The 26,767-nt window shown below is 39.1% G+C and overlaps 1 protein-coding gene across 1 annotated transcript in view; it reads left to right on the forward strand.

Annotated features, from left to right (window-relative positions):
* Window positions 1-23,219, forward strand: part of PRMT8 (protein arginine methyltransferase 8) — an 83,375-nt gene extending 60,156 nt beyond the window's left edge. The window contains exons 5-10 of the mRNA XM_032985884.1: window positions 207-349; window positions 734-821; window positions 4,477-4,592; window positions 11,043-11,193; window positions 19,808-19,929; window positions 21,769-23,219. Of these exons, the coding sequence (XP_032841775.1) occupies window positions 207-349; window positions 734-821; window positions 4,477-4,592; window positions 11,043-11,193; window positions 19,808-19,929; window positions 21,769-21,852 (704 nt within the window). The 3' untranslated portion in view covers window positions 21,853-23,219. The remainder of the gene's footprint in view (window positions 1-206; window positions 350-733; window positions 822-4,476; window positions 4,593-11,042; window positions 11,194-19,807; window positions 19,930-21,768) is intronic.
* Window positions 23,220-26,767: the final 3,548 nt, after the last annotated feature.

Raw genomic sequence — 26,767 nt, forward strand, 5'->3', positions numbered from 1 at the left:
ACTGATACTAAAACTTCTGTTTATTATACTTACTGTAAGTTGTTTTAAAATAGTAAAAAGTCCACTGGGTTGCATGGAGTCACCCCTTATCTGCAGTCATTCAAGAAGAGAATCATATTGAAAAGGTTATCCTGACATTCACCAGTAAGGAATTTAGTCAGGTATTTTTATTATGTGAAACATATTTCTTTGGATTCTTTTTTCAGTAATCACAATATTTAAAGGTAAAGTGGAAGAAGTTGAATTACCTGTGGATAAAGTAGACATCATCATCAGCGAGTGGATGGGTTACTGTCTGTTCTATGAGTCAATGTTAAACACAGTCATCTTTGCACGAGACAAGTGGCTGGTAGGTGCTCTGCATGTCATACTCCTTGTTGGACCAATCATCATTTATTTTCTGATTATAAGCCTTCCCTCTGCTACACTCAACAAGACACATTTACCTCTCCTTGTGCCATTTCTTAGGCTTTAATGAAAAAAGTAAGACAGGCAATTCCAGTGAAAGAGCTTTGCTTTTGATTTATTGCTGGTGAAATTCATGTAGACACTATCTAATGACCTTGCTACTGACTGCAAGAGTTGCTGAAATTAAAGCTGATGTGACAATCTGAAGGAAAACAATAAGGCATGCAAGGGGTACTTGTCTGTTTTTTGTATGTGCAGTTCAAAATGTGATGTCTTTGTCAGGTGAATAGATTACGAGATCCATTTCCCCACAATTCATCAACAGAAACCTGGAGGACTAATGTTTCCAGACCGAGCTGCTTTGTACGTGGTAGCAATTGAAGACAGACAGTACAAGGACTTCAAAATTCACTGTGAGTAAACACCTAACAGTCACATTTTTATATGATTATTTCACTAAAATATTTGATTTATAGTGGCCTACTGTAATCTCTTCACTGACAAAGTTTTGAAAAATCCAAGAAATCATGCTGATGAGACCAGAATTCCAATATAAACATGAACACTGAGAAAACTCTAGTCTGGTGATAAATTCAAGAAACCTGTAGTAATTTAAAATGCAAAAAGTAAAATTTCCGTTTTACTTTGATGTGAAAAAAAAGTTCTAAACTTTTGTGGTTTACTTCAAAGATGCATGAATAAATTGATGTAGACCTTACTTAGAATTATATTGATATCTCAACCTCTATTTGCAAATGTGGATTTCAGAAGATTTATTTTGGTTGTTGTTTTGATAAATAGATCATCCCAATTAACTGCCATTAAAATTGATAATATTCTTTTGCCATTCAGGTGCTGGGTTTTGATTTTAAAATAACAAGAACAGAAAAATCAGTAAGATGCAAATTAATTGTAAATGTTAAGAAATAATCCTAGAAAAAATGAAATCTCACTTGTAAGCTTGTCAAGAAGATAAAAAGTAATGCTCTTTTAACTTTTTAAAGCACTTTATGTGAGAATTTTTAAACGAAAAATAAGGATCAGAAATTTTCATTCTACTTTTATGTGAAAAAAAATCTTCAAAACTTTTTTGCTTTACTTCATAGATGCATAAAATTAACTTTTCCTTTACATTTAAAATGTTGGGGTTTTTTTCCTTGAAGTTCCATTGGCTAACTGGTGCTGTTAGTGGCCTCTACAGGTCATTTAGTCCAGCCTTCTGCTCAAAACAGGACAGATTTCACAGTTAAAGAAGGTCATTCAGGGCTCTGCCCTGAGGTCAAGATGTGGGGATTCCATTGCTTCTTTGGGCACTGTTCAAATGCTGAAGCACTCTCAGAAGTAAACATGTTTCTGAATATCCAGTCAGAATTTTCCTTGCTGAAAATTACCTTCATTGTCCATTGTCACCTGAAGGGAATATGACTTTTTCTTTGTTTCTGTAGCAACAGATAGAAATTAGATCCCACCATTAGCCCTTGCTGTCCCAGGCCAAGCAAACCCAGTTTTCTTGGATGCTCCTCATATCTTAGCATGTGGTTCACTTTCATCACCACAAGGTCATACTCCTGGTTCATGTTCAACTTGTTGTCCCCCAGGTCACCCAAGTTTGAATTTATTTGGTCATAATAGTTTTGATGAAATTAGTACATTCTACATTAATTCGCTCTTCTTTTTTTTCTTTTTTTCTTTTCTGGCTTTTATTTTTCAGAGCTGGTCAAATTCACTTAACAGCATCTTCATTAAGGGGGAAAAAAAATCACAACATTCCTAAGCAGTTTTATTAATTAAGGATACATGCAAAAGCTTGAGTGCAATTAGCTGGTTCAGTCAGCCTTTAAATGCAAATGCCTAACTCCTCATTCCTTGCCTCACAACTTCTCTCAGAAAAGAAAGTGTGGTTTTTCTGTAATCAAATTCAGTGCCAATACACAACTGCCAATGGGTCAAGACTATCATTTTGGGTCAAAAGCAAACCCAGGGCAGTGGGGTAATGACAAGAAGTCTGTGTGGGTGCCAGGGAGAATTATATCTACTCCTCAAGCACAGGCTAGATTTTTCTTCTCAGTTATGTGAATAACCTTAACAGATAAATTCCTTACAAAATGTAGAGATTCAAAAATATGTATAAGGCATTCATTCTGTAAAGGAATCAAAGACATTTTGGCCTAAAAAATTCCTATATACCTTCTTTCATCTCACTGTTGAACCCCTTCCTTTCTAGGCCTTGGGCTGCCTTCTTTTCTCACTGACAATACATCTGTTTTCAACTCATTCATTTTTTCATCATTTAAAAAAAAGGATTTGGATTCCTCTTCTCTTTCTAAAACGTTGTTTGCCTTTAAGACACTTTCTTTTCTGATTTCACTTTTGATTTCCCTTTCCCGCTCACTTTTTATACCTCTGTATATTTTTCAGTCATTTCCATCTCTACTGTTTATCTACACCACCATCTTGTCTGTCTTTTCAGTTTATAAATCCTTGATGGTGTCTCCTTACATTTCAATTTGTCATTTTTCTTTTTTCACTCTCAAGGTGGATAGAGTCTTGCCTTCATATGAGATATAGGGCTGAGCACTCAAATAACCTCAGAAGGCACTCAAGAACCATCATATTGATTAAGAAATAATGCAATATGAGGTTTCTAAAAAAAACCCTGACAATTGATTTCTCAAACTTTATTAATGCCAGAGTACTACTATAGTCAATTACTCTGATTTCCTGCAAAATGTAAACCATATAATTTTATCTTTTAACTCCTGTGATAGGTCTCCATCTAATACAGACTGTGGCATATATTTCAAAGACATCCCATATATGCTGAAGTACACCAATTGATGGAGGCCCCAGCAACTCTGTTAATAAATTGCCTCTTCAGGGTTTGCTAGTTAATCATTTCTGAGTTACCACATAAAAACATATGGCTTCTATAAATATAATCTGAAGTTCCCACATGCTTATGTCACCTGAAACAAAAGTTTTGATCACCAGCTCCCCTGAAATATTGAGAAACTCACAGCCCAGTAAAGTTAACATATCAAAGAACTATTCATGACCAGATTTGTTCCAATCTAGAAATACACAGATTTCTTGCTCATACTACATTTTCAGTCATAGTCTTCTGGAAACACCAGTAACCCAAATGGTATGATCTGAAAAAAACAAGACGTTTCAAACATGTTCACTGTTGCTGTTTATCAGTTTACCTTGCTTGTGTTCAAACAATTTTTTTTTAAAGTTCACAGTATTCAGTTTAGACTTTCAGGCGTCCCTGAATGGACCTTGACTCATATGATTCATAAGACTAAGACTTCACTTTTTTGGAGGTTTTTGTTTTCATTTTGTTAAGCAATCTTAAAAGCAAAGCCAGTGTACTTTTCAATGTTTTAATGTTTTGTTCAAGAAAAAAGAAAAAAAAAAAAAAACAACACAGCAAGATAAGAAGCATTTATCAGAACAATCAGAAGTTCAAATATAGAAGATCAGCATGGCTTTTAAATCTTTTAAAAAGTGGACATTTTGCTTTTTTTGTCATGATGTACATACAGATTAAGACTTGGATGTCTCAAATATTGAAACACACATGTAATTCTACTCCCATTAGGAATTCACTTGCTGAAAATAAGACTACTTAAATAATTAAGAGCATGCAAACTGCTGACTGAATAGCAATCTATAAAAAAAGGAAATATTAACCAGAATGGATAGGAAAGGATAGAATGACCATAGCAGCTATTTCCAAGTGGCAACCTGACATATTGTATGATTTTGGGCAAAACTCTCAAATGTCTAAAGCCATGAAAGTCGTCAACAAATCTCATATAACACAGTTTTGGAGACACCAAAAAACAAGGGCCACTTGTTCAAAGATGTACATTCAGGGGTTATTTTGCCACAACTGCATTATCTGTAAAATAACAATGATGACATAGACAACTGGTGCAGGGAGGAAATACTTAATGAAAGTTAGGGGATGGTAGAAATTCCGTCAAATAAAAGATGCTTTGAGAAACAAAAAATATTTCTATTATTACTGCTAATCTTTGACACATCCATTTGCATTGACAGGGTGGGAGAATGTGTACGGCTTTGACATGACCTGTATTAGGGATGTTGCCATGAAGGAACCTTTGGTGGACATAGTAGATCCAAAGCAAGTGGTGACCAATGCCTGTTTAATAAAGGTTTGGTAATTCCAAATATACCTAATTACGAATGTTTACACCTAACTGTAGGATTCTTTGGAGACCTGCTGCTTGTGTTTTACTACTATCTTTGTATGCTTCTAACTAGCCGCAGAAGCCATCGTCATAGAATGCTATCACACTAAGAAGGAAAATTGTGCATTTTTAAATTAGTCAGTACGAGTATGTTGCACATGACGAATACGGTAACCTGTGAAAAGCATGAACATTGATACTTTGATCACTTATGGAATACCAAATACTGGACAAATATAGATATGGTGTCTTTAGATATTAATTACCCAATCTTGTAAATAGAGATTGGAAATTACTGATAGAATACTGCTGAAGAGTAGGGGTAAATTATTTCTGTTTTCAGTAAAAAGACTGGAGCATCAGTTTCTCAATTAGTCAGCTCTGATGAAGTAACTCTAATTTATGCCAGAGCATATCAAAATTGGAACCTAATTAATTTGTATAACTTCCTAATTCTTAGCCTTGTCCAGATCGTTACTGTGTTCTCCCAGCCCCACCATCTGCAGCCAGAGGTTAGCTTGTACCCTGTTCTACATATAAGACAGAATGGCCACTATTCCCTGTTCACAAGACCAAGTTAAGAATCCACTGCCTGCAGGAACACATGAAAGTTCTAAAATTCTTTCCATGTGAGGCAGTCTTCCTCATGTGGAAGCATTCTCATGAATAAGGCTGTCCATCAATAACAGTGGTAAAATCAGGTCTATGAATCCAAGAATATGGTCATTTATCCCAAAGATTCAGTTCTGATTTTTCTCTTTCACTTTTTGCCAGTAACAACCACAGCATTAAATATTTCTATATGCAAAAAGGAAAAACATAACTTTAGTCTGCAGAACCTTTACTGAAAGCATCAAAAAGGAACAGAAGTAGAAACTCTGTATGAGTACATATGCATGCACAGGCCATCTGCACTGATGATATTTAATTCTACATGGCCTGACATGCTTTGTCCATATACTGAATCGCAGTTTACCGTGTAATGGCACCTTGGGAGCAAAGCAGGTAATAACCACACAAGCAGAAACTACTCTCCATTCAAGAATCTGTCCCTAATATCACAACTGATCACATTAAAAAGAGAAGATTGTCAATAAAAGATAGGAAGGAGGGAGGCTTTTTTTCAAGCTAGCAATGTGGAAGCAGGAAAAACTGAGGCAACATTTCTTTTTTTGTAAATTTAATTTATTTTGCACATGGTATGTTTCTATAAAGTACATTTCTTTGATCCTGAAAATATTTTTGAATTTAGAGAATAATATCAGCCTAAGAAAACATTTGAGAACAAAGCAATAATGTTTAATCAAATGTTTTATTATAACATTTCAAAGATGGCACAGCTCTTCTTCATATTAAATTCACATGGGGATTTTTCAGGGGTGTATTCAAATCAAAGTCAAATAACGTAGGGTGCCTATCAGATGAGACCAGGTTACCTGTACATTAGTCAGTAGATGAACTACTCAGTAGATGCATTCCTAACAGACCAGTCAGAGCCCTGTGCTGCTGCAATTATTTCAGTTCCCAATTTAAATGCTCTGAATTGTTCTACAGAATCAGCAAAATAAGACATCTACCACCGCATGCTATGTAACCATGAGACATCTAAAATGCTGGAGACTTGAGTAAAATTTCCTTATTTGCACTCTTTGGGAACTGGATATAACCCAAGTCTTGAACTCTTCAGGGAACTCTAGCCACTAAGCCACAGGTGCACTGAGGGTGGTGCATGCAGGGAATACAGCATCTCCTCTGTTGTGGAAGCAATTTGATCTCTTATGTATATTCCAGGGGCATAGGAATTTTCCTGGCAAGTAGGAGTCCTCTGTTTAAATTCCAGACCAATCAGCTGAGGAGGGTAGTGAAACCAAAGCATCTTCAAACCATCAGAGTCAATAACTGATCTCAGGAAAGGTGTGCAAGTGTCCTTCTGAGGGCCTACTGCTCTCAGTAACATTGCCTTAAAAAATGGAAAAGTTTGTTTCAAACTCAGTAAAACAGTTATGTTTTCTTCTCTGATCCCCTTGCACATTAGAGAAATACAGATGGCTTTGGGTTGACCCAAAACTTTTTCTGCATGTTAATTTTGATTTAGTGTCAACACTAGACACTACAGTAAAAATAAATCAGTTGTTCACACAACTGTATAAAACCTGCAGTGAAAGAATGGCAAAAAAAATCACAAAAGCAGACAAGAATGAAGAACATCCCACATCTAGTTTGTAGTAAAAAATACAGTTGGACTTTCCTGAATATCCTCCCGTATCTAGCCACAGAGAAAGAACCAAAAAAAATAACCTACTTCTATGATCCCATTTGTTCCACACTTTCCAGGAACAATTTAAAGCTCCTGCAGGTCAAACACCACTTTAAGATTACACAGTTTAGTGCTACTTAAAGCACAAACTGCCTTCTCTGCACAGAGAAAAATATGCAACATTCTTGTTTATCAGAGAACATAGCATAAAAGCAAAAAACTATTGACCTATGTGCTCAAATATCCAGTTCCTTGAGAAATTTCCACTGGTTTGGAAATACCATGATTCACCTGTATGAAGACTTATTTCAAAGAACCTACAGTATTTTCTGCAAAAAGGTACTGTTGCTCAGAGAGATCCAGCCACACAGGTGAGGCACTTGTCTGTGAGCTCCAATGAGTCCCATGTTCCTCTCCCATAGTGATGTTGACCCATGATGTTTAGGACAAGGCTTTACTCATGAGACTTTTGTTTTGCTCCACTGGAACTCCAGTGAACTCCCTAATCATATTCCTTTCTCCCAGCTTCTCCTAAAGCAGAGCAAGAGGCACCTATGCCACTCATTTTCCATCTTTCTTCAAACACTGCTCTTTTTTTCCTCATATTTCTTCTCTACTTTTTTCTCCACAAGATCTCCCTTCCCTTTCCTAAGTGACTTTCCCTGTCACTCTTTCCTTTCCAACAGTTCTCCCCACAGTCTTTCCTTTCAGCATCCTCAGATTTAACTCTGCCTATTCCTCCCCCCCAGAAAAAAAAAACAAAAAAAAAACCAAAAAAAAAAAAACCACCCTAGAATTCTTCAGGCTTTTCCTTCTGTGCAAACAGGAAAAGGTGGCAGAAGAGGGCCTCTGGCAGAAAGCTGAGGTCTCTGTTATCTCAAACCCATAGCTACACCTTCTTCCCTGTGTTTTAATCTAATAGAAAACCAACGTGCACTGCATTATCTAGTCAAAACAATCTCAAATACTCCATTCTTCCTTTCACTGCTCCCCTGAAATTCCCAGAATTTAATGTTGTTTCTTCTCTCCCCACATAAATACTGTTAGTTCTCTGCATTCTTTAAAGAAAAGAAAAAATAAAATTAGTTTTATTTTGGAAAAGTGAATGTGTTTTGGGGGCTGACTACTGCATTCAGTATTCCCCTCACATCTGTATGCATGTGTGCAACTGACAACATAGGTCATTTTCTCTGCTTGTGAGAAAAGAGGATTTGGCCATTTCTCCTTTCCCTAGCAATTAGTTTTACTCAGCTTGCAGATCAATCCTTTTCCGGAAGCTGGCAATACTGCTTGTACCAATGCTGCCTGTCTTCCAGCTTCTACATCAGTTCAGCACCTTGACCTGCTATGTTTAGCACTGCCTTCACCATCAAATCACGTGTTGGAGTGGCAATTTCCCTCTTTGTCCAAATCAAGACAGCTGGTCCAGTGGGACAGAGGAAGCGGGGAAAAACTCCAACCCCAAATCAAAAAACAAACAAATGAAAACTCCCACCAGAATCCGGCATTCACTGAGATTTGAGACTTTACATTCATGTTCACAGTCCTAGCTGCATAAGCTGACTGGCTGGGAAGGGAATCAGAAAAGAGTTGCAGTGACACCGCTTTATCATTCCCATGAGGAAATGGGTCAGGCAGCAAGTCAGCATTTTTCCCATCAGTAAACTTGATTCAGGCTATTTCTCTTATCAGTTAGGTTGTCTTCAGCTAGGGTGATACCATTCAAACAAGAAATGCATGGCAGCTGGCATCACCGCATTTCCCTGTGATGCTAAGTGATTTTCTATACATCATTTGCACAGTCCTAAAGCAATTTGTGCCACTGGACAGCCCAATAACTATTTTTTATGCAGTGAGTGTAAAAAACAGACCTATATCTGTCTCTGCAACAGGGACATGTATCATGGGATGTCTCATGGTCTTTCATGCAGTGTCAACCACAGTCTCAGCCTCCTTATTTAGCTGATAATTCTGACAATTATTGCTCAGCTTAACACTTATATTTTTTTTAAGATAATTAAGAACTGTATTTTGATCAGATCTCTGTTTAACATTTTGTTGTTTTTGAAATCTGAACAAGATCCGGTATATTAGTACTTTTCGCACTTACTTTATGCAAAGATAGCATTTGTCCCCTGTGCTGTTAGCTTTCATTTACATTCAATAAGCAGTGATATTTGATATAAGAATCTATAGTAACCAGAGTATGATTCCAAGAGATCATCAAAACAGGATTAGGCCAGTTTCAAAACCATGTTAATTAATAAAAAAACCCTCACATTTGTATCATATCTTGCATAGTAAAAAAACCATGTTTCTGTCCTTAAAAAAATTACTTCGAAAGTGACCACCATTTTATCCAACACATCGGTTCTGTACTTCTGAGGCATTCCCAGTAACTTCTCTAATAAAAGTATTTCCTACTCCTTTTGATTCCACTTTACCCTGCAGAGCCAACACACCTCAGAGAGAGGGAGCTAGATCCCTTTTATGTGCCTCAGCGTTGGACTTAACTCACAACTTCCCCAGAGTGATACCACTAAGAAGCCACCAAAAATTACAGAAATCTGCAGCTACCACCCACCAGTCCAGTCTACCGTGTCAAAGTAAATTTTGCAGGCTGCTATAGAAGTCTGCCAGGAGACTTCAGAAATTCTTATTCCTAGTATGCTTTTTTGTTTGTATTGTTTGTGGAAAACAAAAACAAATAAACAACACAAGCCCAAACGTTTTCAGACTATCCCAGCTTTAAATGATCACTTATAATCATGGGTCACTTGCAAACATTAGTTACTCAGGGTGCCATTACAATATACTAGAATAATTTTCGTTGTGGTTAAGTTATTCTTGAACAATATTACTAATCAGACAGGCCAAAACTATAACTTTCTTAAATCATCTCACTATAAGTTTTCTAAGTCTCAGAAACAGATGATATGTGGTCCATTCAAAGACCTCAGTAACTGAAATATTGCTGCATCTTTTGATGTCTATTTCTGCAGAATTCCCTTAGATTATAGAATGCAATGCTAAAAGAGACCTCTATTGTGCCTTAAAAGAGCCCTCTAATGGACATTCTAGACTGCTCTCCATTTTTGCAGTGTGAGTGAAGTAATGCTGGTGAGGTCAGTGATATGATTCCTGGCTTATGTTGTCAAAGGAAATTTGGATTTATGCCTACAAAGCTTCTGTTTCTCTGTGTGTATGAGCAGTTTTGGTTTTAATACTGACTTTCCAAATAATAGAGAGGAAATTATTTTGGATGTAACTGCTTTTGTATATGCCCTGACAAAGACAATAAGGACAGTGAAGCCATATGCACTTAGGAGGATATCTGAAAGTGCACTGATAAGAAACATTTCCCATAACATTAGAATGCAATTAATGTATTTCAGACTTAGAATCCTCCCTATAATGACTACAAGTTTTGGAAACAGCCCAGATAAAAGTAATACCTACCTGGGGAAATCAGATCCATTTAAAAAAAAAACTCTGTTAAAGCCTTGAACAGTGAGATTTAAATATCGATGGAAATAAGCAATCTTGGAGACTACATCATTGCTCGCAACTATTGCAGACAGGCCGTAGTATGATTTACATTATTTGCTTCTGTCTAGTTCAAGAGTAAGATCCCTGTGTTTACTGTTTGGAATCGGTTATCTGACACAGGATTAGAAAGCATAATCAGCAAAAAGCAGGCCCCTGTCATGCCTCAAATATTTTGACTGCTTGACAGTCACGTTCCCTTCCAGAGAAGCTCAAACAAATTATCTTTCCTCATGCTGACAAGTTCCTGATGATAAAAGGTCTTTGAACTGGGACCTGTATCTCATGTTTCAGCATCCATTGTACCTATATTTGTCAAAGCACGTTTTACCTTGATTTCCTCCAGCTCCTGCAGCCCCTTCCTGCCATTCCCATGGGTGGACACTCTTCTGTGAGTGGCTTCTTATCACACTGTGTCAACTTAGTCACATAACTGGATCATTTGCTGATTATTTGATATATTCAAATATACCACTGATTTCTTAAAGGGTTAAATGGTTGCCAATTGTCTTTGTTGCTGATCATTAAAGAAAATGCTTAAGTACATCACTTAACACCTTACAGTCACAGACATCTGCATGTAAATGTCTTTTTCCTTCTCCTCAAAACAGGAAGTAGATATTTATACAGTGAAGACTGAAGAATTGGAATTTACTTCTGCATTTTGCCTCCAAATTCAACGTAATGACTACATTCATGCCTTAGTCACCTATTTTAATATTGAATTTACAAAGTGCCACAAGAAGATGGGATTTTCTACAGGTAATCTGTATTTCTTTTAATTTCTTTTGTGTTGCTATTGGTATATCAGTATCAGTATATTGGTACTGGTCAGATGATACAGAAAGCTTTACTGTACCATCAGGTCTGAATTGCAGTGATAAAAATTATTGTCACTTTGGGGGAGGTGAGCAGGATGGGGAAAGGATTCTACCACCAGGTTTGGATTTCAGTGATAAAAATTATTGTCACTTTGGGGGAGGTGAGCAGGATGGGGAAATGACAACTATGTGTAGGAATTCTGACAGAACAGGAGCAGGATTTCACAATGGCTACCAATCTTAGAGCTCAGCAGGAATTATGACCATCACTAGTTTTATCTAAATCCTGTGTCAAGTTTCTCAGATTAGACAGGGAATTGTTGGCTCAGTGAGAGGTAGCGGTTCTGCATCCTAGTTTCCCCCAAATCCAAAACTCAATAAAACCTCATGCTTGTCTCAGAGTCTAGAACAAAACCATCATATTTTTCCAAGATCTAACCATACATGTACTGCTTATGTAAATTAGCTCTTACAACGCAAATGTGAAACTCTAACTTACCTTGGTGATCAGGTATTTAAAGGAATACCTCCATTCCTGTAAGGCATTGTTTACCAGAGTGAATAAACCAAGCAGTGTTGCAAGAAATGTAAAAACCTCATGACTGCTTTAATGACAAGAACAACAAATTACAGTGGTGCTGGTTGCAATTAACACCATTACGCAACTCAAAAAGGTGTAAATAGGACCTGATGTAAGTTAATGGTTTGGGATGGAAGGGACCTCAAAGATCATCTAGTTCCAACCCCCCTGCCATGGGCAGGGGCACCTTCCACTAGACCAGGTTGCTCAAAGCCCTATCCAACCTGACCTTGAAAACTTCCAGAGAGGCGACATCTACAGCTTCTCTGGCCAACATGTTCCAGTGTCTCACCACCCTCCTTATATCTAACCTAAATCTACCCTCTTTCAGTTTAAAACTATTACCTATCACTACACTCCCTGAAACAGTCCTTCCCATCTTTCCTATAGGCCCCCTTTAAGTATTGAAAGAACACTATAAGGTCTCCCCGGAGCTTTCTGTTCTCCAGGCTGAACAAGCCCAACTCCCCCAAACTGTCCTCCCTCATAAGGGACATCATCTTTGTGGCCTCCTCTGGACCTGCTCAAACAGGTTCATGTCCTTCGTACGTTGGGGGCCTCAGAGCTGAACACAGTACTCCAGGTACTCACGAGAGTGGAGTAGAGGGGAAGAGTCACCTCTCCTGACTTGCTAGCCACACTTCTTATGATGCAGCCCAGAATACGGTTGGCTTTCTGGGCTGCGAGCACACATTGCTGGCTCATATTCAGTTTTCCATCCACTAATAACCCCAGGTCCTTCTCCAGCACAGCTCTCAAGCTACTCTTCGCCTAGCCTGTATTTGTGCACGGTATTGCACAACCCACGTGCAGGACCTTGCACTTGGCCTTCTTGAATTTCATGAGGTTTGCACAGGCCCACCTCTCAAGCCTGTCAAGGTCCCTCTGGATGGCATCCCTTCCCGTCCGCGTATCAGTTGCACCACACAGCTTAGTGTCATCACTGAACTTGCTGAGGGTGCACTCAATCCCATTGTCCATGTCACCAACAAAGATGTTAAACAGCACTGGTCCCAACACCCACTTCTGAGGAATGCCACTTGGACACTGAACTGTTGACTGTAACTCTTTGAGTGAGACCATCCAGCCAATTCCTTATCTAGCAAGTGGTCCATCCATCAAAACCATGTCTTTTCAATTTAGAGACAAGGATGTCATGTGGGACAGTGTCAAAAGCTTTGCACAAGTCCAGGTAGATGACATCAGTTGTTCTTCCCTTATCCACCAATGCTGTAACTATGTAGTAGAAGGCCACCAAATTTGTCAGGCACGTTTTGCCCTTAATGAAGCCATGTTGGCTGTCACCTATCACCTCCTTAGTTTCCATATGCCCTAGAATATTTTCCAGGAGGATCTGCTCTCTGATCTTGCCAGGTCACAGAAGTGAGACTGACTGGCCTGTAGTTCCCTGAGTCCTCTTTTATTTACCTTTTTAAAAGTGGGGGTTTTGTTAACCCTTTTCCAGACAGCGGGAATGTCACCGGACTGCCACAACTTCTCAAATATGATGGATAGTGGTTTAACCACTTCACAAGTTCTGTCAGGACTCACAGATGCATCTCATCAGGTCCCATGGATATGTACACCTTCAGGTTCCTTAGACAGTATCAAACCTGATCTCCTACAGTGGACAGTTCTTCCTTCTCCCAGTTCCCACCTTTACCTTCTGCATCTCGGGTTGTGTGGCTGGAGCCCTTGCCAGTGAAGACTGAGGCATGAAGGTCATTGAGTACCTCATCCTTCTCCATGTCCCAGGTGACCAAGTCACCTTTTCCTTCCACACATGGTCCACATTTTTCCTGGTCTTCCTTTTGTCACCAATGTACCTGTAGAAGCCTTTTTTGTTGCCCATGATGTCCCTGGCCAGACTTAATTCTTTCAGGGATTTGGCCTTCCTAACCGAATCCCTAGCTACCTGGACAGTTTCTCTGTACTCCTATCAGGCTACCTGTTGTGCTAGGTTTGTGTGTGGCAGGGGCTGTTGGTAGTGGGGCAGGGGACTACAGCAGTGGCCCCTTGTGAGACTGTGAGAAGCTTCTCGAAGCTCCCCCAGCTCCAGGTCAGACCCACCTCTCTGCCAAGGCTGAAACAATTAGCAACAGTGGCTGCACATCTCTGATAACATATTTAGGAAGGGGAATCTGGGAGAAGGAGTTGGAGTTGTGAGGAGGAGTTGCAAGAAGGATATCTGCGCGAACACCAAGGTCAGTGGAAGAAAGGAGGAAGAAGGAAGGGAGGTGTGCCACTGCAGAGACCCACTCTTGCAGCCCATGGTGAGATGGTCCACGGTGGAGCAGATGCCCACCTACAGCCCGTGGAGGACCTCACATCACAGGTGATTGTGCCCAAAGAAGGCCAAGACTCAGTGGGAAGAAGCCCCCATTGTTGCAGTTCAGCACTGGGAGGATTGCAAGACACAGGAGCAACCCACACTGAAACAGCTTGGAAGAGTTGCAGACTGTGGGTAGGACTCATGTTGGAGAAAGTTTGTGGAGGGCTGTCTCCTGTGAGAGGGGGACCATGCTGAAGCAGGGGAAGAATGCGAGGATTTTCCCTCACCCCCTCTCAAGGAGGAAGAAGACCTCTGTAGGCTTCCTTTTTATGTTTGAGCTTCTCCAGGAGTTCCATGTTCATCCATACAGGCCTCCTGATGGTCTTACCCAACTTCCTCTTTGTGGGGATGCATCACTCCTGAGCTTGAAGGAGGTGGTGCATGACTATTAACCAGCTTTCTTGGGCCCTTCTTCCCTCCAGGGCTTTATCCCACGATACTCTGCCAAGCAGATACCTGAAGAGGACAAAGTCTGCTCTCCTCAAGTCCAGGGTACCAAGCTTGCTGCACTCCCTCCTCACTGCCCTAAGGATTGTGAACTCCACCATTTCATGGTCACTGCAGCCAAGGCTGCTCTTGAGCTTAGAGTCCCCACCATCCCTCTTTGTTGGTGAGAACGAGGTCCAGCATAGCACCTCTCATTGGCTTCTCTATCACTTGGACAAGGAAGTTATCATCAACACATTCCAGGGACCTTCTGGACTGCTTATGCACTGCAGTGTTGTCCCTCCAACAGATATCAGGGTGGTTGAAGTCCCCCATGAGAACCAGGGCTTGTGAATGTGGGGTTGCCCTGGTCTGTCTATAGAGGGCCTCATCTGCTTGGTCTACCTGATTGGGTGGCATGTAGCAGACCCCCACTATAATGTCTCCTGTATATGCCTTTCCTTTAATTCTGACCCATAAGCTCTTGGTCAGCTCCTCATCCACCCCCAGGCAGAGCTCATGCACTCAGCTGATCACTGACACAGAGGGTGACACCCCTGCCTCATCTTCCCTGCCTGTCCTTCCTAAAGAACCTGTATCCGACCTGTATTCCAACACTCCAGTCATAGGAGCCATTCCCCGATGTCACACTGATGCCAGTAAGATTGTAGCCCTGCAGGTGTGTGCACATCTCTAGCTCCTCTTGTTTATTCTCCATGCTGCATGCATTTAAATAGAGGCATTTAAGTTGGGCCCCCTGGTGAAACTGACTCTCTAGATGGAATTCCTTTATGCTGTTCTTCAGATTCTCTCCTGCTGACCTGTAACCCCTCTCCAGGCTCTGGGCATCTGTTGCTGGCACTAGCATCAAGGTGGTAGGACTGGAGTGGATTGAGGTTCTCCTTCCCTGGCAACTGTAGTTTAAAGACGTCTTCATCAGCTTGGCAAGCCTATGACTGAAGATGCTCTTCACCTTCTCTGACAGAGGGACCCCATCAGTCCCCGGTTGGCCAAGTTTCTCAAAGTGAACCCCATGGTCTAAGTAGCTGATCCCCTGGCTGTGGCACCAGTCCCGTAGCCAACTGTTGATTTGTCAGATTTGACTGGCCCTTTCAAACCCCTTCCCTGGGACCGGGAGGACTGATGAAAAAACTGCCTGTGCTCCAGAGTTCCTTACTGCTGCTCCCAGGGCTCTGTAGTCCTCGATACTCCTCAGGCTGCTCCTGGATGTGGTGCCCACATTGAACAACAGAATAAGATAGTACTCAGTGGATTATATGAGGTTCAGCAGTCTCCCGGTGACATCCCTGATACGAGTCCCCAGGTAAGCAACACACATCTCTAGAGAGTGAGTCAGGTTGGCACATGGGTGCCCTCATACCTCTCAGAAGAGAGTCACCTACCACTGTCACCCTTTGACTTTTCCTAGTTGTGCTGGTTGTTATACGAGGAGCAGACCGACCTGCCTTACTCAGCTGCAGAGTCTCTCCTGCTCTGATGGGTCTTTCCTCTTCAGTCTGCAGAGCAGCAAAGCGGTTCTGTAAGGGCACATCCTGCAGGTCCTTGCCATTGCCAGCTTCCATTCTTTTGCATTTTTGTCTCCCCTTCCTTCCATGTGTGCTGGTGGGGGAGATTTTGGCTGTATGTCCATGGACTTCCTGCCCACTGCAGACTGCATTTGGAACCATCTAACTCCTTCTAGGCTTCCCTGATGTTATGCAGCCTTCTCACCACGTCTAGCAGCCCAGTCACCTGCTGCAGGAGGTCCTCCACCTGGGCACACCTTTTGCAGGCAGGTCTGCTGCTTGTCCCTGTGCCAGGAGAAAGGTCCAGGCTCTTCCTGCAGCCTGAGCCCTGCACTGCTGCCGATCCCTTCAGCAGCTCTGTCTGGGTGGAGGCATAGGTCAAGGCTGGGGCAGATGGTGGAGAACCCCCAGCTGGGTCTGCAGCCTTTGGTCTCAGATGAGCGACCACCATCCTGCCTTGAGGGTCAGGTAGGATGAATGCCCTCGGCCTGTGCAGATGATCACAGAACAGGGCCCCGTTGCTGGGTTAGGTGAACTTCAAGCCTCTCCACTCAGCCAGTGCAATGCTAGCTCCTAAATACGATTAGAGATCTCTTTTTTTCTTCCTCACAGGAGCTCTCAACCCTTTACATAAGATTCAAAGATCAAAGTACTTTGTTAAAATACTTAATTTGATTCTAGAAGTATAAACATATAGATGATGTTACTCGCTACCTCATATTCTTACGTTTTTCAGTAACCATATTTACAGCTGTATTGATGAGATACAGACTGGGTAAGTGAACAATAACATGGGTAAAAATTTGGCTCAAAATGTGTCACTCAGCAAGGTTAAACCAGAGACCAGCTATTAGTAGCATCTCACAGGTGACCAACAGTGAGATCAGTATTGTTCCACATCTTTATTAACAACCCGGATAATGGGATAGAGTGCATTGTCATCAAATTTGTGGATGATCCCAAATTAGGAGGAGCATAGGCTGGAGAGAAAGGGCTGCTAATTAGAGAGACCTACAGAGGTTCAGAATGGGCTGGTAAGAACCTTATAAAGTTCAGTAAAGCCAAATGCGAAGTCCTGCAGCTGGGACCAAACAACTCTATGCTATAGCTTGGGCCAACTGGAAAGAAATCACCTTTGTTGGAAAAGACTCTTGGATTCTGGTGATCAACAACTGAACATGAGTCAGAAATAATGCCTTTGCAACATATCTGGCCAATTATCCTGACCTGCATTAGCATAGGTGTAGACAGGAGGTTGAGGGAAGTGGGTCTCTGCCTCTATTCATCACATCATCATAAGGTAGATGTGGAACAAGTAACTCTACCATAAAAAGGTCATTTGTCCTTCTGTTATGGAAGGAATAGACACCACTGTCTAGAAGACTGGTCTGGATTCTCAGCTAGTGTCTGTTGGCAAAGCTCTGCAGAATTCAGTAAAATATATAAGTTTGTAGGACATGAGGAAGTGCCACTTCACTGCTAAATCATTTTTTAACTACAAAGAAAATAAGTGTGTGATTTGGAGTGGACTTGAAGACCTGTGCCTACTTTTCACTCACACATCCTGTTCGTGGAGCACAAGTTTCCATATATGCCAGGCTTTTGTAAGGAAGGTAACTGCATAAGGGCATGTGCACATATACATGTGTGTGTACAAGGTAGCAGTTACAATTTAAAATATAAGTGCAGTTTAGTTTTGATCTAACATGTTTCCAGTTAGAAATTTTACAGAGGCAGGTTCAAATTGAAAACAGATTGTGGACCTGAACTCCTGAAATGAGATTGCTCCATTTGTTAGTGGTCTCAATCGCGAATAGAACTTATCTACACAAAGCAGATAAGCAGGCACTCCTTTATTCCAGCGCTGGGGAACATGAGGGATAGCTCTACCAAAGACGTGTTCCCCGACAGGCACAAAGCACAACATATTTATACACTTTTTCAGCAGAGTCATGGCTACATAAGATCAACAAAATTCATAAAATTTTTACCTTAATAATGATTGGCTTTCAGTTACATCACCTTACCTATATTCCTGTTCTGCAGAAATCATTGGTCATCTTTATTGATTGATTTGAATAGAATGAGGGAAGGGTAATGATCAGCATATTCATGTTATTTCCTGGAAATCATTATCATATGCAAATGTCTCTAATGCATGTGTGGTTATGTTGGACGGGGGTCCTCTGGTGGTCGTCAGTACTCTTCCTCACTGTGTCCACTGATTGAACTCCATCCTTGCGCATGGTCATTTTTTCTTTGGCTGATCTTTCAAACCAAACCCAGAATCTTCTGGTACCTATTGTTTTGTTTCAAGGTCCATAACCAGTACCCATTGTTTTAATTCAGAGTCCGTAATGATTCTTATAGTGATCAAGGCACACACCATACTAGTTACCTATTCCTAAGGGCTTTAAAATACCTTATATTCTCATAGCTGCTATAACTCCGTTTTAAAATCCAAATCATATTCTAAACTAAAATCAAAATAATAATCTATGATTCAAGCTATTTTATTAGCTTAACTGCAACACATTTAACAATTGACATTAACAGTCATTAAAACTGTCTAGATGTATAGCCAGAAATTATCTGGTAAAATAATTTTCCTTTGGGAGATATCAGTTTCTGACAAAAGTTTGTTTATATTGGTCTTCTGATTCTAGAATTTTGGAAGAAAAAGAATTTTTATAAAATTCCCCTCCTGACATTAAAAAAAAAAAAGTGTCACAATTTCTAAAGCCAAATATTTTCTTGTAACATTGATGTTGAATTTAAATGAGGTCACTGTTTTATTGAACACTGCTAAGATATTAGTAGCATGATTCAATACAGTGGGCCCATGTCTGCATCAAAAAAGTGATTGGAGCAACAAATGGAAGAAAAATACATTTATCAGAGCTTTTTTTGCCACGTCAGGAAGTCTCTGACCTTGTATGGCTATTCTTAGGTTCCTAGATGCTCTTACCTGCAAGAATGCTAGGAACAAGAAGTAACCAATGCAAGTTCGTTAGCCACTGCTCAAAGATTTTAATTTAAATCAGAAATAAAAATAAATAATTAAAAGAAAAAAATGAAATAGCACAAGGTCATCAAAGTAATTATGCTAAGCAAGACTAGACATTAATTTAGACCAACATCCATCTCTGGCAAATTGCCCATAGTATATGCCTTTTAAAAGTCCAAAAACTGGTCGAAGTGCAATTGCCCTTTCCCCATCTGTATCCTCATGGAAACTATACAATCTGCTGTTCTGGGATCATGAGTCAAAGTTTCATCTGTGTCATTGTGATGAACAGTTTTTTATGAACCTTTCTTTCATGGTTTTGTGTAATTGTTTTTTGAATTTAGACTTCTGACTTTCAAAGCACTTAGTATTGATTTCCCCAATTTGAATTTGTGTGGGTTGAAAGGGAAGCATCAAAAAAGGGTCTACCATGCCCAGCAATCCTCCTTGTGGAGTCCTTCTTGCTGAGTGTGATTCACATCTGACATATTCCAGTGAAAATCAGAAGACAACCCACTGACAGTCAGTAGAATTGTGTTGTTGTAAAGCATGTTTACTAGTATAGTATATAAGTTAAAACATTCTATGAGAAGAAAGGGGTTTTCAGTTATTCCCAAGACTTTAGTTTGATTTGTAATACAAAGATGAAATTTCTATAAATAATACTCATATATATTTTTTTAGCACCTGATGCTCCCTATACTCACTGGAAGCAAACTGTCTTCTACTTAGAGGACTATTTAACAGTGAGAAGAGGAGAAGAAATCTATGGGACTATATCCATGAAACCAAATGCAAAAAATGTGGTGAGTCACCATCACTGATTCTAATTCCAACTCTATTGATCACGAACTATAATCAACAGTAAATAAAATGCATATAAGTAAAACAATGAACACGCTAAAGGCTGTAAATTCATGTTTATTAGTAAGAGGGTCAGTCACAGCTTTACCAAATCTACTAACAGCAATGCTAATGCAGTGCTAATGTTACATAACAGCCTGCAAACAAGCTAGCATTGAAAGAAAGAAATTATTCAACTACATCACCAGGTCACTTGCCCTTTGCAATCAGCTTGGCTCATATTTTGTGACACAAGTAGGCAAGGGTCTCTTTATACTATCACTAAAATCAGCAGTAAGATCCCTTCTGCCAACACAGGATGATCAAGAGTACTTCAGTTCCACATCTATAGCCAGATTTCCCACTCATTGCCCAAGAACTCTCCTTTAGGAAATTAGGTAACAGATTTCAGCTGAACATCTGTATGAACTCACTGATCAAATGTACTTGAACTCGCTAATCAAGTGATATGGTTGTTTAAAAATCGTGGGTTTCCACAGAAAATACAGATGTTTTTTAAGGCTAAAGCTAAAGTGTCATGGGTATTGGATATCACACTGTCATGACTGGTAAAAACTTCCTCAATTTCTATGCTATAGGCTGAATCCCTCACCATGTATGTCAGTTATTCAGTGCATCTTTTAACTTGTAAGGAGACTATGAAACATGGTCTGATGGACAACCCATGCCATAAGAGCAAGATATGAGAAGTATGGCTTCTGGAAGAAACAGTGGCACCATTTTCTGACAAAAACCTTGAGCAGAATCTCTTATTTTTTTATTAAAACATACAGCCATTAAAATAACCTGGTTATAATCCATCCATGCAGTTGTTGTAATTGTTGAAATGTTGCATTTGTTGATAGTAGCAAATCTTAACATTTAATTGCCTTCCTTTTTTTGCATTACTTTTCCTTTTTTGTACCAAATACAGATTGGATATGGTTTGCATAGTAGTGTTGATACAGGGGAAGAAATAAACACAAAATAAACTTGGCTTTAAAACAAACACGTTCACTCCTGAAGCTACCGCTTGCTGTGAATGTAGAGGAAAATAGTCTGTTTTCCACCTTTATGTTGTTCTTGGGGAACTGGAACATTTTCTTTTGGGTTAAATGTATCAATTGTCTTCTGAGGGAAAAATTAAGAAAATATATCAAATTTATTTGCACAGCAATAAGCACCTGAATGCAGATTTAAGTGCTAAAATTAATGAGTTCTTGATAGTTATCGTAAGACAGAGAGACCACCTTGATTCAGTCAGATTTGTTGGTGCTTTGTTCTTCTGAAACATGAAACCTTACAAAAGCTTGTAGAGAGACAGCTTTGTTTTGTAGGACTATGTAATGCCTCTTTCCAAAAAACACGTCATTATAATATAAAGAATGACTGAGGGTTTCTCTACAATAGGAATTTACTAGTTCTATTTTGGAATAACTCTTAGTGTAAAAAGCCCTTTACCCTAGAACAGGAGCATCTCAATGGGGGATACCCTTAAAAAATCATTACAGAATATGTATGATTGCACAGCATTTCAGAAACTTCCTAGTTGTAGCCAGGACACTAGACCAGCATTAAGAATAATATGCAAACATGCCCTAGACATAGATTGTATGGTGAATGCTATTACACATCCTATATCCTGCTTTTTCAGTGTTAGCAATATTTAAAACCAAAAGAAGTTAGAAACCACAGTAGGTATATCTTGAATCAGCAGGTCTTTTCAACCTGAACAATGATAACTGAATTCATATACTAAAGTTACAGTCTTGCGTACATGTTACATTTAAATCTTTTTACAGCGTGACCTGGATTTCACAGTAGACTTGGATTTTAAAGGACAGCTATGTGAAATGTCAGTATCTAATGACTACAAAATGCGCTAGCAAGAAACCTTTCAGAGACATGAAGAGGAGAATTTTATCAAGTCCTGAACTGCTGAACTTCAAGATAGGAACAACTGTTCACAAGATTATTATAGTAAATACTAGAATGTTTACTCTGATAGAAAGTAGTAACCTGATCATTCTTGCAGATAGTACAGGGGTCTGGGATCCCACTGTGAATGTACAGTATACAGAACTGTAGCTTTTGTCAAACATATAGGAAAAATAAGGAAGAGTCTTGAGTGTTCTGGTTAACTTTAGGATGGCAGATCATGCATATACAAATTGTACTACTTACTGTGAATTTCTGGTTCTTCCAAGCTTTGCATGTTAAAGATGATTAGGGCAGTTTTCTCACTATGAAAGACCACTACAGCACATTACTGTGATAGTATTACCGGATTTATATTCAATATAAATTAACATATATATATTGTACGTGAGAAAAAAACATCATTTCATAATAGGAATTGGTTTTGTGATTATTTAATTCTCATTATGCAATTATAGAAAGATAATGATGTTACCTCTGGCACTACTCTAGGCAGTGATAGGTTTCACTAACTGTCCAAAGTTATAGCTTTGGTAAGTGTTCAATGCAAAGTGTCAATAAGAGCTGGGTATTTACAGAAAGTTCAACAACTATCTTTTTGAGTGTCCTCTGTAAAATGTGGACCATTAGTTTTAAAAGTAACCTTCACAACTGGATGTCTGTCAGACCTTAAAAAACATTAGCTTTTTATCCTTGAAAATATTATGAAAATATTATGTGAGTTTTTATAGCTGGATTTTGCATGAGACTTTCTGAAATCAGACACCTAGTATTTAAATGTGATGAATGCAAAGTCTCTGAAATGGTGGGTAATTCATGTTTCTTGGCCATGACATATTTCATTTCTTTGCAAGATTCTTAATACAAAAATTTTTTTTTTTTTAATAGGAATTACTGTTTCCTTCTGGTGATGTTTTGATAAGTTATAAATTGCAAATGCTATTCTCAAGAGTGCAATGATTTGCAGGAACAAGCTAATGTCTTTAAAAACATGTCTATGGCTTCTGGCACTACTAAAATGTCTGTATCTTCCCCATCCCCTTACAACCCTTGTTTTTCTTACAATATCTCCTGCTTATAGTGAAAATATTAACTGCTTACAGTTCTCCATACATATGTATCAAGTCTTTTTACTGTATGAGTATTGACCATTTAATCACATGTAGTTCATCAAAAACTGCATCTACCTATCTACCCATTCTCCAGTCTGTCTGTCATTAGGCACTAAATCATGTTCCATCATGGATGAGATTGACTAGTATTTTGCCTAAGAATCTTTTTAATCACCTGCAAATAAAGCATACTTGAAGATGCATTTTGCCAGTATTTGCCAACTTTTCACATTTTAGAAACCTATTTCTATCAATTTTTCCTTCACAAAAGTTGTACAGTGTATCCATTTCCTTATGGTTTAAATATTATGGTCTAGGGATTGTATCACATGGTATCTATGTAGAATGAAACTGTAATTCAGCAGTAAAGCATACTGCTTTCAGCGTAGCTCATCACTGTTGTTTTAAAGCAGATTTCTTGCATTTTCCTGGAATTAGGATGAACAACTTTCCTCACAAAATTACTAGGATTTTCTCTCTCAAATAGTGCTGTCATTTTCAGGGAACAGTTCATAGCTGGATCAGCTACTCTTTCAGTAATGACTTTTACCAGAAAAACCTCTAGAAGTAATTTTCTACTGACATTTCTGTGATTCTAGGACTCTACGGTAAGGAATTCTACCAAGTTTTTTTCTCAGCCCTCTCCATTTATATAGATATGCAAACAATGTTTTCATCTGCTTTGCTAGTAACCACTGAGCTGACTATAACTGAAAGAGGACTCTTGCTTTGTTTGTCTAACTTTGTAGCACTTCAAACCATCCACTTCTCTTGCCCACTGCATGAATCTAATCTTTAATATCTTTAAAATTAAAACAAGGAAACAAAAAACCACCAACATCTTATTAAAAAAAAAAAAAAATCAGAAAATCAGGGAAAGAAGAAAAGAATTCACAAGGGGCTGCCTGCATTTACTACTGAGAATATGTCATTTTTGCCTGACAAAGCATTGGACAAGAAGCAACAAAGAAACCTGATTAGAACAGCTCATTAACCACCCTGAGAGGTATTTTAAGCACTGCTGTATACTGCCCTTTCTGCCTCATCTTTCACCTAATGACAACGAATTGTAGGTCTCTCTTAAACAGCAACCACCTTGTCTTCTTACTACAAGTGCCCATTCTCTTCCGTGTTGCAAGATTAAGTCCTTACTGATGTTGTTAATACCACAGTTCTGGGGTGATGACCAGACTTCAGTCACATTTGGTCCTAAGAATCTGGTTTGTGCTTTTCTTCATATCAAAAACATATTATATATTTCTCTATCATATAAAGAACTGAGAGTGCCTACTGCAGTGTTGAGTATCTTCAAATCACAGTGATCAAAAAGAAAATTTGGGCTTCCAAGTCCAATATAGATTTTGCCTATAACTAAGGTTTTGAAAGCACTGATGAGTTCAATATACATAGGATCTGTTAGGTCAGCATTAGAGAAAGAGATATGCAAAGAGCTTGCAGGCCAGATGCAGTCAATTGGTAGGCTTTCCTCAGCAATCCAAGAAGTCTGGGTAACTACCACAGAGTCTGAGCTTAATCCTCTCAAGGCTTGAATAAGAAGGTCTATCATGGACTCCAGGGTTGAACCCAAGACACTGATCTTCAAAGCTTTGCATTAAAATCCTAACAAAATGACCATTGACATCTGAAATAGACATATGTTTAAAGTTTTTGATTTCCTTCCCACTGGCAGGAAAATAAGATCATGAGTTGAGGACAGAGCATGAGAAAGAAACTGAAATACAGTATTTAGACAAAAGGCTGCCCCCGAGGAGAAACAAATACAGCAGTGGAGAAAAAAAGAAAGGTCATTTCTGCCTTGACTCTAATCTTCAGGCAAAAGTGTAAAGCTCTTCTCAGGGATTGTCCTGTCACCTGAAACACAAAGGAAGATACAAAAAAGCTAGATACTGAACATGCCTCTAAAAGGCATAGTGTGCAATTCACACAGCACTTGTTGGATTAGGAAGGTAGTCCCTAATGTTAAGAGAGCCACTCAGTGTTCCCAAGGTTCTCTACAGAACACTATAGTATGACCTTATTCTCACATTCATTTCTTACTCCCAGCAGCAACCAGCCAGATGTTTTTAAAGTTTCACAGTTTTAGTTTGGTTTGGGTTTTTCCGGGGACCTTCCTATGTGCAGAATTAGAAGTTTTAGAGCCTTTTTACACTGTCTTAGACTTTTAATAGGAGTTGAAATGGTTTAGAATATAGACAATATTATTACCCAAGACAGCATGCTTTTACTACAGAGCTAGTTTGAAGAACCTTCTCAGAGGTAATTTCTTACAGGTCTTGTCTTAAATTTAATATTAATTTATAAATTAATTTACCACATACAGATTTGATTGTAAATAATCAAGAGAAACTTCCTTTACTTAGAAGGAAATTATATAAGGGATACATGGTATACTATGTATATAATGAAGGATAAATCTCCACTTTAAGAAGATAACCTAACAGTCACTCTCCTTTACCTGTAAAATACAACCCACATGTACTACTTACATAGAAAAATACATATATATGCTGTTATTTCAACATCTTGTCAGTAACATTGTAAGTGGCCCAATTCATATGGATTGAATTCAATGTAATAGAGGACAATCTATCTGTATTGTATAATCATTAACTTCAAGTATTGTGCATACTAGTAGATGTAACATGTTCTCTGTAATTAGAATACACTGCAAGACATTTAAAAAATATATAAATATCACTTAACAAATATATACTTAACAAAAGCATGTCTCAATGTCACAATCAACAATATAACATAGTATTATAATTACTTTCAAATTACAAAGCCCCATGAGTGTTACAGAAATGGGAAATTAGGTTTTAGAAGTCTGCTTTCATTGGTGAGCATGCTTTTCTTTTGCAGGCAGGAGTAGCAGGAGAGAGGGGTGGGGAGGGTGGTGGAGCAGGAAAACATCAGTAACCTACTTCTTACCAGTTTGTCAGCTCCTGTGTTCAGGTGGAGTCAGGGGCTCAGAACTCCTTTCTCAGCTAAGATGTTACTGTAGCTACAGGCAATGACTCCCACTATATATGGAGAGGACAGGTAAGGGGGAATAGGTATTCAAAATGAAAGAGGAGACAGCAAAACAGAGTAGTTGGAGTTACTTTGCTATAGAACCTCAGAGAAGCTTTGAATAATTTTTAATGGAAAAGACTTCTAGAAGTCTTTAGTCTAAATGCCTGCTCAGAGTAGGGCCATTTTCGGAGCTAACTCATGTTGCTTGCGGCCTTGTCCAGACAAGTTCTGAACATTTTCAAGAACAGAGATTCCCCAGCCTCTCTGGGCAGCTGTTCCAGTGCTGTGCTAATCTCACAAGGAAGCATTTTATGTTCAACTGGGAATTTCTCTTGTTATAATTTTGAACTGTTGGTTCTTGTTCTTTTACTGTTTGTTCCTGAGAAGAGTCTGACTGTGTTTTCACTGTAACTCTCCATTAGATACTGGAAGACACAGTTAGTTTCTACCTTAGTTCCCTCATGGTAGCTCCTCTCTTCCCTATACATCCCTTGATTGCATCCTAGCCTTTCATATGAATTATACCACCTATCCACCTGTAATTCCCACATGCCCTCTTTTTTTCCTTCTAACAGAGGCTAGGTGTATATTCCTGCTGTTACGCGCTGCTTAACAAATGGATCTAAAGGTTTTGTAAAGACCGTAACTACAAGGGTTGCTAATTAAAGAGAATTTCAGGTTCTCTTACTGTGTTGTGTTGGTGGCATGGAGGACA

This window comes from Tyto alba, unplaced genomic scaffold (genome assembly GCF_018691265.1).
Source record: "Tyto alba isolate M040663 unplaced genomic scaffold, T.alba_DEE_v4.0 Super-Scaffold_21, whole genome shotgun sequence".
In the NCBI taxonomy this organism is placed as follows: domain Eukaryota; kingdom Metazoa; phylum Chordata; class Aves; order Strigiformes; family Tytonidae; genus Tyto; species Tyto alba.